The sequence below is a fragment of the Hylobates moloch genome, unplaced genomic scaffold (assembly GCF_009828535.3).
Source record: "Hylobates moloch isolate HMO894 unplaced genomic scaffold, HMol_V3 SCAFFOLD_4, whole genome shotgun sequence".
Taxonomy (NCBI): domain Eukaryota; kingdom Metazoa; phylum Chordata; class Mammalia; order Primates; family Hylobatidae; genus Hylobates; species Hylobates moloch.
Window position 1 is genome coordinate 28,474,106 of NW_026652279.1, and position 14,361 is coordinate 28,488,466.

The 14,361-nt window shown below is 40.8% G+C and overlaps 1 protein-coding gene across 2 annotated transcripts in view; it reads left to right on the plus strand.

The window, feature by feature from the left end:
• The window catches only part of ATG7 (autophagy related 7), a 279,143-nt gene that overhangs the window by 109,747 nt on the left and 155,035 nt on the right, over nt 1-14,361 (plus strand). For both annotated transcript variants that reach the window (XM_032149727.2, XM_032149726.2), the window contains exon 17: nt 1,292-1,372. In XM_032149727.2, the coding sequence (XP_032005618.1) occupies nt 1,292-1,372 (81 nt within the window). The remainder of the gene's footprint in view (nt 1-1,291; nt 1,373-14,361) is intronic.

Genomic DNA, 14,361 nt, shown 5'->3' on the forward strand with positions numbered 1-14,361 from the left:
TGACAGAGTGAGACTCCATCTCAAAAAAAAAAAAAAAAAAAATTGCTGTAGGCATTTTTTTCCTGGTTTGATTTTTTTTTTCCAGAGATAAGTATGCACAAACAATTAAGACTGTTACAGTGTGAGCGTCAGGATGGAGTTATCCAAAACTCAGAAGAAGCCTTTTTCTTTAAAGAGTTTATCAAGTTGTGTGTTTGTTTTTCGGGGGGTGGGGGTTTGAGGGAGAGGGCATGGTGTTAATAGGATGGCTAAAGGGTAGTGGATTGGGTCTTGTTCTATTCAAGTGAGAGTGTTAAAGTTGTGAGGAGACCTAGTGCTGAAGACAAACGCTGTGATACTCTGGGGTGGGGCGGGGGAAAGCAGAGAAGCTCAGGCTTGGGGCAGGTTCACATCAGGAGGCCTATTTTTGAGTCTTGGCTCCATTACTTACTGTTTACCTGAGCCAAGTTGCCATTCTTCCTGAGCCTGAGGTTTTTCAACATAAAATGGGGAATTTGAAAGTTCAGATAAATTAATTCATAAGATTTGTGTTGTCTGGTTTATTATAAACGTTGAGTCCTATGGAGACTTTAGAGATGTTACCATTCATATTTTTATGATATATAGAACAGCTTAAAACTCCCCCTTTGGTGTAAGTATTGTATATAGAGGTATAATGTTCTGAATAAATTACTTCAGTTATAGTTTGTAAAACCTGATTATAGCTGATACTCTGGAAATGTAACTCAGTTGTAGTCCAGAAGTTTATGCTCAAGGTGGTGCTGTTTCCCCATAAATCTGATGATGTTTTACATTTTATCTCTATCTGTTGCAAATCAAGCAAATAACTGGATATATGTCTAGGGCCATTTCTGCCTTCCACAGTCCCCAAGCCATCTTTCCTTGTGAGACCCCACCCAAAATCATGTTGTAGAAATGTGTATTTATCCCATATTCACCAGAACACATGTGGGAGCTAAGAGTTGAGTGGACCTGTTACATTTTGGAAGACATTTGTTAAAAAATACTTTGGATACTACAGCTTGCTTTTTGTATTTTAGAGTCAGTTTGTTTTTAGGTCAGAAATATTTGAAAAGCTTGTAAGCCCTGGCTCCTAATGGAATAAAGGACCTAATATAGTTCTTCTGCAAACTGATTACAAGGGAAAATACTAATTTCGAACTTATTTTTGCTCATAATCTCTATCCGGGCCGCCATATTAATCATTTCCTACTTCTTGTCAGAAACCAGACATGCATTTCATAGATGTGGTCATTGTGTGTTTCATGTGAATTGTTTTGTTTGTTTTTAGATCCGGGGATTTCTGTCACGGTTTGATAATGTCCTTCCCGTCAGCCTGGCATTTGACAAATGTACAGCTTGTTCTTCCAAAGTAAGTCATTTTGTATTGGAGGGACTTGTTTTTAAAAGTGAGCAAACAGCATTTGACCACAGCTTCACCAGCTGGAGCCATTGAAACCAACTAAGGGCTTTTTGTGGGGGAAGGGTGGGGTCTAAACCCTCAGAAAGGACTTTGTTTTCATGGATCTGTATTCATTCTCACAGTGGTTTAAAACCAGCCTGAGAAAATGTGTAGGGAGACTGAGTTAGAATATTTCAACTCTGTATCAATACTTGAATCATGCTAATTTTGTCTTGAATTTGAACTTTACTGCTCTTTGTTCCTCCCTAGAGGGTTCCCTCTTAGCAGGGACCCTCATAGAGCAATTTTTTAAAGCGTTACTCTTAGGGTGAGGCAGCCCTGGCTATGCATCTTCTGCAGATCCACATAATTACAAAGAAAAAGTAAACAGAGATTAGGGGCCTGTATGGGGAGCCACTAGAAGGGCCCCTTCAGCTTTGATCTTTCCAGAAGCTCTAAAAATAGAGCTGGTATGTTAGCCATCGTAATGGGAAACGGCTGATATATCTCAAAACTACAGTGATGGCATCTCATGTTTTAATAGGCTTTCAGATACCGTCTGAGTGATTTTTACATGTACACTGTATGTGATAGCTGATTTCCTTTCAAGTGTCCTGTTCAGCCTTCTACTGCCCAGTGACTTGACCTGGGCTTTTAAGGCTCATGATTGCTGATAAGTAAAGGTTTTCATGTTGAAGTGCTATACAAAATAATGTTGGTGACCACAAATCCCTAACTGTGGCTTCTCAGTTATAATTTGGGACTATTTTTCTGTGTAGCCTTCATCTGTCTGCCACCGTGGAAGAAAGAGAATTCTAGGGATGTTTTTCTCTATTCTGAGTTGACAAGCTTCCTTTGAAAACTGTGCTTAGGCTATATTTTATGGGAAGCACAATCCTGACCAGTTTCTCTAAAATTGAATGTAGAACTGACAAGCAATGTTGATAAATTTGGTTACATTTAGATGCTCAAAAGTTTAGACTAATTATTTTCTTTTTGCTTCCGAAGTAAACTAAGCCCGTTTTATTATGCATCCCAAGTGCCTATGTTGAGATTTCAAGTTTAGACTTTGTCAGTAGTTACCCATGAGCCCATTCTTTCTGTAGTTTCCTTTAAGATATATCTGCTCAAGCCAGGGCCTCAAGGATGTCTGCATGTACCCCCATTTTCAGAAATGCAAGTTTTAGGATTGTATACTACATCTTCAGTGGAGCAGATTTTTTTTTTTTTCTTTGAATGGTTGAGCTAACTGGTCTCAAAATAACTTGGCAGTATTAATTTTCATACTGAAATCATTTGGCACAGGTGCCAGGTTTTCTGTGGCTTTATGTTGGTCTGGCTAGTCAATGAAATAAAGATAATTGGGTTCTCCAAGTGAAATGCAAACACTCATTCATTCTTGTTCTATTTCTAATAAAATTAGCCTTTGAGATACTGTTATAAAAGAATCACAAGCATACCAACTAACTGAGCGTTCCGTATATACTTTAAAAGAGAATAGCTTAGCATTTTTCTTTCACACTTATTGTAAGCTTTAAATTAAATATAGGTATCACTTTTTTGTTAGCAAAATTATTTCCTCTTGGTGATCATTCTGATCATTCTGAGAGTCCTGCTTTACATAAACATGTTGGACGATTTAATACAAACTGACTTGGATTTTAACAGCTGTGCTATTCCCATAGCGATCACTTTTCATGTGGTCTGGGTATTAAATTTCTTTTGTGCTGGAAAGGTTGCTTCATTTGTGCACGTATTTCCTTACAGTAGAAACGCAGCATTTACTTAGTTGGCTACCTTCTTTATTCGCTTAGGAGATTGTCATTCTCTATTATCTGCAAACCCAACATTAATACTTTCAAATGACAAATCCAATTACATTTTCATCTCTGGGTATGTGAATTTTTCTTAATGTATATTTAGTATAATACATGTTATACAGAGTCATGTCATAGTTGTTGTTTCAAAAGATTCTTTCGGGCTAAAAATGACTTTTAAAAATTTATCCTTTGGCATTCATGAAGTAATTTTTCCTTTGGTAGTTTTCAGTATGTTTCCTCCTCCCCACCAGGATCAAGGCCATGCTTGTGTCTTGATTTAACCACAAATAGAGACAGATTGGGGAAGTAGAATAAGTTCTGCTGAATAGTAAAGCACTTGTTCATTATCTTATTTATTAGAAACAAAACAAAGCAATACATTATATACACACACATATATATATAGAGAGAGAGAGAGAGTGCGAGCATGCACGCAAGCGAGAGCTTTTTATGTAGCCTGAGGTGGGGAAGAATACAGTGCTTTGCTTCTAAAGCAGGAAAGTTGGAACATTTACCCACAAATCACTTCTTATCCTATTTGATCTTAGGTTGGCACATAACGAGGTGAATTGTTCCATCTTAGGGGAAAAATACTGAAGAATGGTGGGGAGAGGTGGGTGGTGAAGAGGTACTTTCATTCCAGTTTCTACTTATTGTCTTGTAGAACTTTCTAAACAGATTGCATTTGTCAATGAAATTTCAAAAGACTTTATTTGAAGTTTATATAAGTTGCCCTTTACTTCTACAAAGAAATTCCAAGCTAACTAGAGTATTGTGGCGTTACTACCAGAGGGAAAAGTATAATTTTTAAAATCAATATTCTTGAATTTCCTGTAGTGCATTAAATTACTTTGTTATTGTTAGACTTTCACCTAAATATTTTTTGGCAGTAGAGTATTTTTGGGTAACTTTCTATTTGATATAATTTTAAGCTTAATAGAAACATTGCAAGATGGTACAAGAAACTCCGGTATACACTTTACCCACATTCATCCATTGTTAACATTTTGCCCTATGTATATGTGCTGTCATCCTCCAATCCCTCCTTCTTCCCTTCCCCTCCCCCATTTTTTTCTTGAAATTTTGAGAGTAATTTGGAGACACTGTGATCCTTTACAACTGAATGCTTCAATGTAAATTCCAAAGAACAAAGACATTCTCTTACCTAAACACAATACCCTTATCAAATTCAGGCAGTTTAATGTTTGCACAATACTATTTTCTAATCCACAGGCTGTGTATTCAATGTTGTTGTTTATACCAGTTAATGTTCATTATAGGTTTTCTCCTTCCAGACCAGGATCCAATTGAGGATCAAAGATTGCATTTAGTTGTCGTGTCTCTGGCTCCCTTCAATCTGGAAAAGTTACTTCATCTTTCTTTATCTTTCTTAATTTCGATGTTTTGATATTTTGCCAGTTATTTTCATAGAATTTCCCTCAATGTGGATTTATCTGATGTTTCCCTATGATTTGATTCAGGTTATGAATTTTTGGTGGAAATACCAGAGAAGTGATGCTGTCTCCTCATGTCAGGAGTTATATTCCTTTTGGTGTGCTACTTTTCCCTTTTCCATATTTCTGACTACCTTCTCCAACAGTGAGAAACCTGCAATCTCGGCTCACTGCAACCTCCGCCTGCCTCCCAGGTTCAAGCAATTCTCCTGCCTCAGCCCCCTAAATAGCTGGGATTACAGGCAGTCGCTACCATGCCTGGCTAATTTTTTGTATTTTTAGTAGAGATAGGGTTTCACTTTGTTGGCCAGGCTGGTCTCTAACTGCTGACCTCGTGATCCGCCTGCCTCAGCCTCCCAAGCTGGGATTACAGGCGTGAGCCACCACGTCCAGCCCTATCCTGGATATATTTACTCACTTGCTGAAGTCTAGAATATACAGGAAGTAGTTTCAAAATTGCTAGCCCATACTATTACAGAAAATAAACCTAGAACCTAGAGTTCCTATTTGTGCATAGTTCTTTTTTTCTAGGTAAAATTTACAGATGGTGAAATGTATGAATCTTAAAACAACTCTGTAAGTTTTAACAAATGTATACACCCATGTAACCCACACTCTTCCCATCAAGATATTAGAGTTTTTCCATCACTCCAGAAGGTTCCCAGGTACCCTTTCCCAGTCAGTTCTGGGGGAAGGGGAAGTATGTTGTATATTATGACTAGTCCTTCTCTATAAGGAGTAAAGCTAGGCACCTTCAGGTGTTCTATGCAATAATAACCTTGTTTCTGGGACCCAGAAGTTGAGCAAAACCTTTTTTCAGACCTGCAGAGTCAGGAGCAGGACTGTGCGGGAGGAGACTGCGTGCAGAGTATTGTTGCTCCTGTTGCACAATTTTATTACTCAAAACCTTCTTGATATTGCAGGAACAGGCTGTTAGGAAGAATCAGGCTCCAGACTTGGTTTGCATACTATCTGGGACCTGCGCAGATGTAGCAAGATGTGCCCAGAAACCTGATCTTGAGATTTTAGTGATTAGCAACCCTAATAATACACTCATTCTGGTGTTGACTACGCAATAGGTTCTTCTGTTGATGGGTTATGATTAAACTCCTCAAAGTGACTTGCTATTAGCTTTCTGTGTGTATCTGGGCATATGTCTTGAAGAGTGATAGGGTAAGGGATGAGTAGGAATAATAAATGTCAGCTGGTAAATCGTACTTTGTTTTGGCCTTTGTCATAGCCAGCCTGACCATTTATTTTTTGATATATAATCCTACCTACCATCTTCATATTTTCTTGTTGCTTATGAAGCATGAAAGGCTAGGCATGGTGGCTCACGCCTATAATCCCAGCACTTTGCAGGGGCTGAGGTGGGCAGATCACCTGAGCCTAAGAGTTCGAGACCAGCCTGGGCAACATGGTGAAATCCTGCCTCTACAAAAGAATACAAAAATTGGCCAGGAGTGATGGCACATGCCTGTAGTCCCAGCTACTTGAGGGGTTGACATGGGAGGATCCTTGAGCCCAGGAGGTTGAGATCATGCCATGGCACTGTAGCCTGGGCGACAGAGCAAGACCCTGTTATGCCCGTGCCCCCAAACCCCCACCAAAAAGAAGCATGAAATACCAAAAGTCAACTTAGCTACTTAAATAGTTTTTGTTTTGTTTTGTTTTGTTTTGACGGAGTTTTCCTCTGTTGCCAGGCTGGAGTGCAGTGGCGTGATTTCAGCTCACTGCAGCCTCCGCCTCCTGGGTTCAAGTGATTCTCCTGTCTCAGCCTCCCAGGGAGCTGGGACTACAGGCGTGCGCCATCACACCCAGCTAATTTTTGTATTTTCAGTAGAGACGGGGTTTCACCATGTTGGCCAGGATGGTCTCAATCTCTTGACCTTGTGATCTGCCCACCTCAACCTCCCAAAGTGCTGGGATTACAGGCGTGAGCTACTGCGCCCAGCCAGCTACTTAAATGTTTAAGAGAAACCTCTGTCCCAAAGCAACTTGTCACCTAAGGGCTTTGCAAATGCACCACTTAGAAAGGCAAATCATAGATTTGAAAGGAAGGTTTAAACTGTTACCATGTGTGTATTAGCAGACATTCATTTAATTCAAATGATATTTGAGTCCCTGCTGTGTGCCAGAGATACAAAGATGATTAAAATGGCCACCGTCCTCAAGGAACACTGTCTAGAGGGTGAGACAGATTCATAAGCCAATAATGATCTGTTCCGTTGTGAAATGCCCTACAGCAAGGTCTGTCCTCTTGTTATGGCATCCCAATACCAATTAATTTTGTAAATGTGGATGACCAGGGAAGGCCTTGCAGAGGGTGACTTCTGAGTTGATGTTAAAGGGTCAAGTAGGAGTTTCTAGAAACACCTGGGGGAGAGAACATGAGGAATTCCAGGCAGTGGAGAATTGCATGTATAATAGCCAGAGACAACAAAACATGGCACAGTTATGAAGTTGTTCAGTAGAGCAGTTGTGGCTGAGCCTGGGACACCCAATTTTCTACAAATTGTCCTCTTGTCTTTGTGAGTGCCGTTTTAATTTTGGCCATCCTTGGAGTTGGAATCTGGTATATGTTGTCTAATGCTTAAAGCTGCTGTTTTGAATTTTACAATTCTGTATAAAACTCTTGCTTACCTAGCAGCACCGAGCTTTTTAGGGGGTTTCCTAGCCTAAGGAATCCGACAGCTGCAGCAGGGTAGTGTGGAGGGCAGGAAGTCAGGGGATTTCCAGGGTCCTGGCTCTGCATCCCTTGCTGGACTGCCAAGTGACCACAAGCAAGGTACTCCCCTACTCTGCCCGCCTCCATTTATTTTCTTCAATGAGTCAATTGAATGAGATAAGTTCTGGCTCTCTGTTGACACTTTATTAACTTTTATATTTTATATTTCCTTTATTTCACAAGCAATGGATTTTTAATTGCAGAAAAATCAGAAAATATATTTAAGAAAGAAAATAACCACGATCCAGCCATTTAGATCACTGTTAATTGGTGATGTCGACACTTCATGTATATATATACATATATATACATGTATATATGTATATATATACATATATACATATATATGTATATGTATATATGTATATATATACATATATATACATATATATATATATAGGTATTCATAGACATCATTTTTCTCCGAACATTCCTACTATAAGGGATTTATGGTGCTGTATTGAGGATACTCCCTGCTTCTCAGATTTGATAGAGTTTTAAATCTCAGTCATTTACAAGGACTGGCCAGAGCCCAATCGGAAGAGCTCTCCGCAGCCTGTGCCAGGAATCTTTGCATACAGCTTCTCAGTGGCAAATATTACTCAAAACTGGGCTGCAGCCAGATTTTCCTCCTCCTTTCCAAAAGGGATATAAATCTCTGATTTGGAAAATGATGAGTAACCCCAGGTTCTCTTTTCCTATCTCATTTACCCAGCAAGGCCTCCAATCTTCTATTTTAATGTATGATGGATTCCATATGTATGATTGTGTGGTGTAAAATGTATCCCACATCTTGTCCTTAGCAACTAGTGTTTTCTCCAATCTCCAGAACTGCTTGGTTCCCAAAAGGAGATGGAATATACAGCCAGAGCTGGTGAGGAGTATTTAGCTACAAGCCTTAACCTCAGAACTCTTGGCTCTTCACCGCCTTGAAAAACCTTGGACATTTCTCCCTTTGCTTCTATTTCCTCATCCATAGAGTAGGGAAAATATTGTCTGTTTCCCAGGGAAATTGCAATGGCTGACGTGTATCCAGTTCCCTGTGGCCAAGTACCAAGGCCTTTGCCCACTCCTGGGACTGGTGTTGACATCAGAAATAAGAAAACAAAGACCCCTGTGATTGCATTAGGTCTCCTGAGGTACATGCAGTCTTTTCTGGGCTCACTGTCCACACACAGGTATAATGGGAGGGATTGAATCAGGGATTTGAAGGCCAAGGCTGCCCTGGCTTTGAAAGGCTGCAGAAACCTTGCATTCCTTTTCCATGATTCCAGAGAACACAGCCTTGCTCGTTACTTTTGACCTGTGGTTTTTAAGACCACCTAATTAGTAGTTAGAGCTTGAGATGATTACTCCTTTCCCTGTCACCTGTGGTCACAAACATCTAGTTTTCCCAGACAAATTTTTTCTTACAGGATCCCTTTTGCCACTCAGACCAGAAAGTTGAGGGCTGTGTTCTCCTTAGATGGTTCCACTGGCAGCCTGGCCCAAGCATAGTCTTCAGGGTATTGAAAAATTGGGTTCCTTTTAGTTTGGAATTAATCTCATTCACTTCTAGTCTTATCCCCAAGCCTATTCTTAAATTTTTTTTGAGTCATGGATTGTGTTCAGACTGATGAAAGCAGTCACCACTGTTCGGCTTAAAAATGCAAAGCCGGCTGGGCATGGTGGCGCACACCTGTAATCCCAGCACTTTAGGAGGCTGAGGCAGGTGGATCACGAGGTCAGGAGATCAAGACCATCCTGGCTAACACGGTGAAACCCTGTCTCTACTAAAAAGGCAAAAAATTAGCCAGGCGTGGTGGCGGGTGCCTGTAGTCCCAGCTACTTAGGAGGCTGAAGCAGGAGAATGGGGTGAACATGGGAGGCAGAGCTTGCAGTGAGCAGAGATCGCGTGACTGCACTCTAGCCTGAGCGACAGAGCAAAAAAATAAAATGCAAAGTCACACAGTTTTACAGACAATTTCAGAGGCTTCATGAAGTCCCTGAAATGTCCCTGTGGATTCTACTAAAGCACCATTGTTCTATGAGTGTTTCTTTGGTACCATTCCCAAGTTCTCCTAGATGAGACACTAGGATATGAGAGTTGCAACCAGTCCCACTGTGGCTGCCCATATGGCTTTGGGAACTCACCGTCTATCTCTGGGGACTCCTTTTCCTTAACTGTAGTAAAGGGAGATGCAGGGGCTGATTTACCACTAGTTTTTGTGTCTCTGAGATTGTGTAGTCTCTTGATCAGCTTTAGGCCCAGCTGTATCCAACTGGGTGATGGAGGACGGTACTAACTCTGCTTAGAGTTCAAAGGGTTAGTTCTCCCTCTGCTAGTAGGGTGCATTGACTTGACTTCTGATGGGCAAAGGTCCCCAACTAGCCACTGTTCATGTTCCTTCTTTTTTTTTTTTTAAAGGAGGAGTCTTACTATGTCGCTCAGGCTGGAGTGCAGTGGCGTGATCTTGGCTCACTGCAAGCTCCACCTCCCGGGTTCACACCATTCTCCTGCCTCAGCGTCCCAAGTAGCTGGGACTGCAGGTGCCTGCCACCATGCCCGGCTTAATTCTTTGTATTTTTAGTAGAGACAGGGTTTCACCGTGTTAGTTAGCTGGGATGGTCTGGATCTCCTGACCTCATGATCCGCCCGCCTTGCCCTCCCAAAGTGCTGGGATTACAGGTGTGAGCCACCATGCCTGGCCCCCTCTTTCTTTTTTTTATTTATATAGTACATTCATCTTCATCCTGTTGCCTATACCCTCAGTAACTTTGTAAGATAAGGAGGGAGGAACATGGACTTGCAGCTGCTACCCAGCTGCTGAAACAAGGGAGCCATCAGCCGGAACTGGGAAAGCTTTTATGGACATATATGCTCTTACACACACAGGCTTTATACAATATATATATCACTACTTAAATAGATTGTTTTAAATACCTAAATATAGGCCAGGCATGGTGGTTCACGCCTGTAGTCCCAGCAATGTGGGAGGCTGAGGGGGGCAGATCACCTGAGGTCAGGAGTTCGAGACCAGCCTGGCCAACATGGCAAAACCCTGTCTCTACTAAAAATACAAAAATTAGCCACACGTGTAATCCCAGCTACTTGGGAGGCTGAGGCAGAAGAATCTTTGAACCCAGGAGGTGGAGGTTGCAGTGAGTCGAGATGGTGCCACTGAGCTCCAGCCTGGGGAATGGAGAGAGATCCTGTCTCTCAAAAAAAAAAAAAAAAAAGGAAATGTGAAAGAACTGTTTGAGAATGTCTTATTCCTGAAGTTACCCTTATGACTTGTTCATATAACATCTTATACTGTATTTATGATAGTGATATGGATATGAACTTAATAGTTTTCTAGAGTGACCTTCTCTAGTTTTATATAATTCTTTCATTATGAAAGTTTTGTTAGTGCTTTTTTTTAACACAGAAAAAGCTACATGGTTCTCTTCTCTAGAATATCTAATGACTGGTTAAATCACATACCAAAGTTAGACATCTTGAATTTACAGCCATCAGACTAAAATGGGAAAATACCACCTGTGTGGGCCTTAAGCTACTGCAAGTGTGCCAAATGTGAACAGTCAGAGAATACACATGAGCAAGTTTTGCAAATTAGAGGAGCCTTCTTGACAGGACACAGGTGTGCATTCAGCAGAGTCTTGAGTAAGGGCAGTATCATTATTGGAATATATGCTCAGCCTCCCACGAGGACTACTGTGGAGCATGTGTTGAATCGTAATCTGAACTCACCTGTTGTCATAAGTCTAGGCAGCTAAGGTGTCTTTGTAATTGACTCTGGATTCACTGAAGCATTTGGATATTTTAAAGAAATATCCCAAGTTGGCCTTCCAACTTGGGATAGAAATCCATGCAAAAGCGTATTTTTGTGTTATGTGTGAAGGCCTGGGAAAAATTTGGATTTCTCTTAGTTCTCAGTTGTACTTTACATTTTCCTTTCTTTATATGTCAGCTCTTCCACAAAGGACCTTGAAAGAAGAGGGTAACGAAAGTGGGGATTGAGGCAAGTGGTAATTACTCGTTGTTGTGTTGAAACCTCCTACGTATCCCAAATGTGGGATGTGAGCTCAACATCGCTCTTAAAGAAGACCATTTATTTTGTTGCCTGAGTAAAACCTTCCATAAAATTGCTAATAGGCCTATGTACGATATTTTCATTATTTCAATTTGACTTGACTGATAAGATTGATTTTAATCGTAAGGCACACAGATTTAAAAAAAAATGAGTGCAAAATGACTTGCTAATAGACTAATGTCTGAGTAAGAAAACAAAAACATGTGTGTCTTCCAGCTCTATTGGAGGAGCAAGAGTTTCATTTAACAATATCTGCTGTCTTTGCCTAATCACTCGTTGCTATTTTTGAGAATATTCCAATAGGCGCTGAAAGTATACCTGGAAAATGAGACCTATGTCATCCTATCCCACTCAGCAGAAGGACTGCAGTCCCAACAAATGGACCCTTTCACAATGCTCCCTGGGGGAGACTGTATGTTTCTGTTGGGCTGTGCTAGTTTGATATGTTCTTCTTGGGAAATTGCTTTCACTCTCACAGTATTTTCCTCGTAATAGCCTCAGCAGTGGTAACTTTTTGACCTTTGTGGGTGGGGTTGATTTTTTATTTTTTATTTTTTTCAGAAAGTAATTAGAAGCTGTGTGTTGTGAATAAAGAGAATGAGCAATTTGCAGGAAAATTTTTAAAAACTGTTTAAAGTACTGCAAGGCTTAAAATGGCACATGGGTGTGAACAAGTGAGAACGTTAAAAGAGAATTCAAAAGCATCCTATCTTTTGAGCTACGAGCTGGCAGGACATATTGATATGGCTAGTGCAGCAGCAGTGAGCACTGGCTTTATCTGCTACCCACTAACCATGTGACCTTGAGCAAGTATCTCAAACTTTGAGCTTCAGTTTCCTCAAGTGTAAAGTAGTTGCAGTACCATAGCCATGAAGATGGAATAAGAGCTCGTGTGATGGGTGTCATGTAGTTGGCACTGTCAGTGTTTTCCGTTGCTCCTTTGTCTGAACAGAGATCAGGTGCCATTCCCATTTCCTTTCCTGAATATACTCATTTTTGTCATTTACAGCCATAAAAAACTTTCCATCTTTAGAAGTTGACAAAAAGGGAGGGGAACAAAAAAGGGCCTGGCCTCAACACGTGAGCAAATGCTAATGTGCAGGTTTTTAGATTCTTTTGTCTTTTTCTTTCCTTTTCCCTTTTCATGTCAGCTGTAAATCTAGGAGCTTAATTATTAACCAAAATGAAGCTGAGGTTTAATGTTCCCTGGAGCATGCACTGATGGGGAAGGCTGAATTCTCATTTCCTGGAGGCCGAAGATCTGTGCAGATATCTGTGGCCAATGTTAAGCCTACGACTTTAGATGAGCTGGCATAAATCTTGGGGGAGAGGTTTCTTGTCTGTGTTCCCTCTGAATTTCTCTGTGCTGTTAAGAGGCAGGGACAGAAGAGAACCAGCATGGCAGTGCTGGGCTCAGGGTCATGCCTGCTGCCTGTCAGCACAGCGGTTCTTGTGCCTGTCCCACATTGCTTCTTGGAAGCCTTTTTACAGCCTCAATCATCTTGCTCTTTCTACCGCAGCTATAAATGGGTTGGAAGCCAGTGCAGCATGGGCAGGGAGGACTTGGTTTAATCTTTTCAAGTGCTACAGCATTTCTCTGTTCCTTTGGCATCATTTTATGGATGCTTTCCCAGTATCCCTTTCCAGTGTCTTATGAATTGGCTAGCAAGAGCGCTTCCCAGTCTATCAGATGGAGAGAGCATTAGGCTCAGAGAAATTACATGAAAGTCCAGGATTTCCAACTTCTTGTTCACTTTTCTACCATATTAATCATCTCTCAGTGATGTGGTAGGATTAATTCATATGCATAGAATTCCATTGTATTTATTTGCGGGGGGCGGGGGGGAAATAATTTCACTTTAAATTTTTAGCATCTTTGAGGACTGATTGGTTAGGCTCCTTCAGGCTGTCTTTGGAAATCTTGTCCCTTGAAAAGGGAATCCTGATGCCCAGAGGAATGTATTTCTTATAGTCATGTTTCAGACTGTAGCATCTTGAAAGTCATGTGGGCTAGAGCAACTTCTAGGTGTCCTTTAGCACAGATGCAGGCTAGGGGTTGAGAGTTTAAAAGCTTTTTCTCAAGAAACTGTTTATGACAAACATAGTTCATCTCCCATTTTGGTTAATTTTCAGCTTAAGTATTTTAAAAAAACATTTGGAGGGTAGGGAAATGCAGCTGCTAAGAATCCAAGACAGTGCTGTTTTGAAAAGCAAGTATTTCTGGTTTGTATTTACTTGAAGTAGGGTAGCTGCCTCCCATATATTCCCTTGAATACAGATATTCTTTAAATGACATCATTTTGAGTAGAATACAGAATCCAGGTGATTTTGGGGAAATCATTCAGAAAAAAAAAAAAAGAAAACAGCTTAGGTATCATTGCATTCTAGGGGCCAAGAAACAGAAAGATGGTATTTTTGGCAGGCGCCCAGGCCCAGCAAAACCCACACCCCAGGGCTGTCTCTGTAGCTTCCTGTGGTTTTCCCACTGAAGAGAAACAGCCTTTCTCTTGGAGGGCCTGGGATGGCAAATATGTATATCAGCTTGATCAGAATCATAACATTCCTGCTTTGAGGTTGTGTCCCAACAGGCTGCATTTAGGAAATTTGATGCACCACGATTGTTGCAAACTGAGCTGAACTGATTTTGTGGCTCCTAATGGTGCAAGTTTTTTGTTTGTTTGGTAGAAACTGGTAACGTCCTATATTAGAAGTTATGCTACCAGGTGATCTGTAACAATAAAGTCAAGTCTCAGACTAAATTTTGCCACAGATAAGAACATTAGCAAGCAGGCACAAAAGTTAGTCATTCAGCATGTTCCTGTGGACTGGGAAAAGCCCCAACCTGTCCTTTGGATATGTATCTCACATCAAAGGTTAGTTA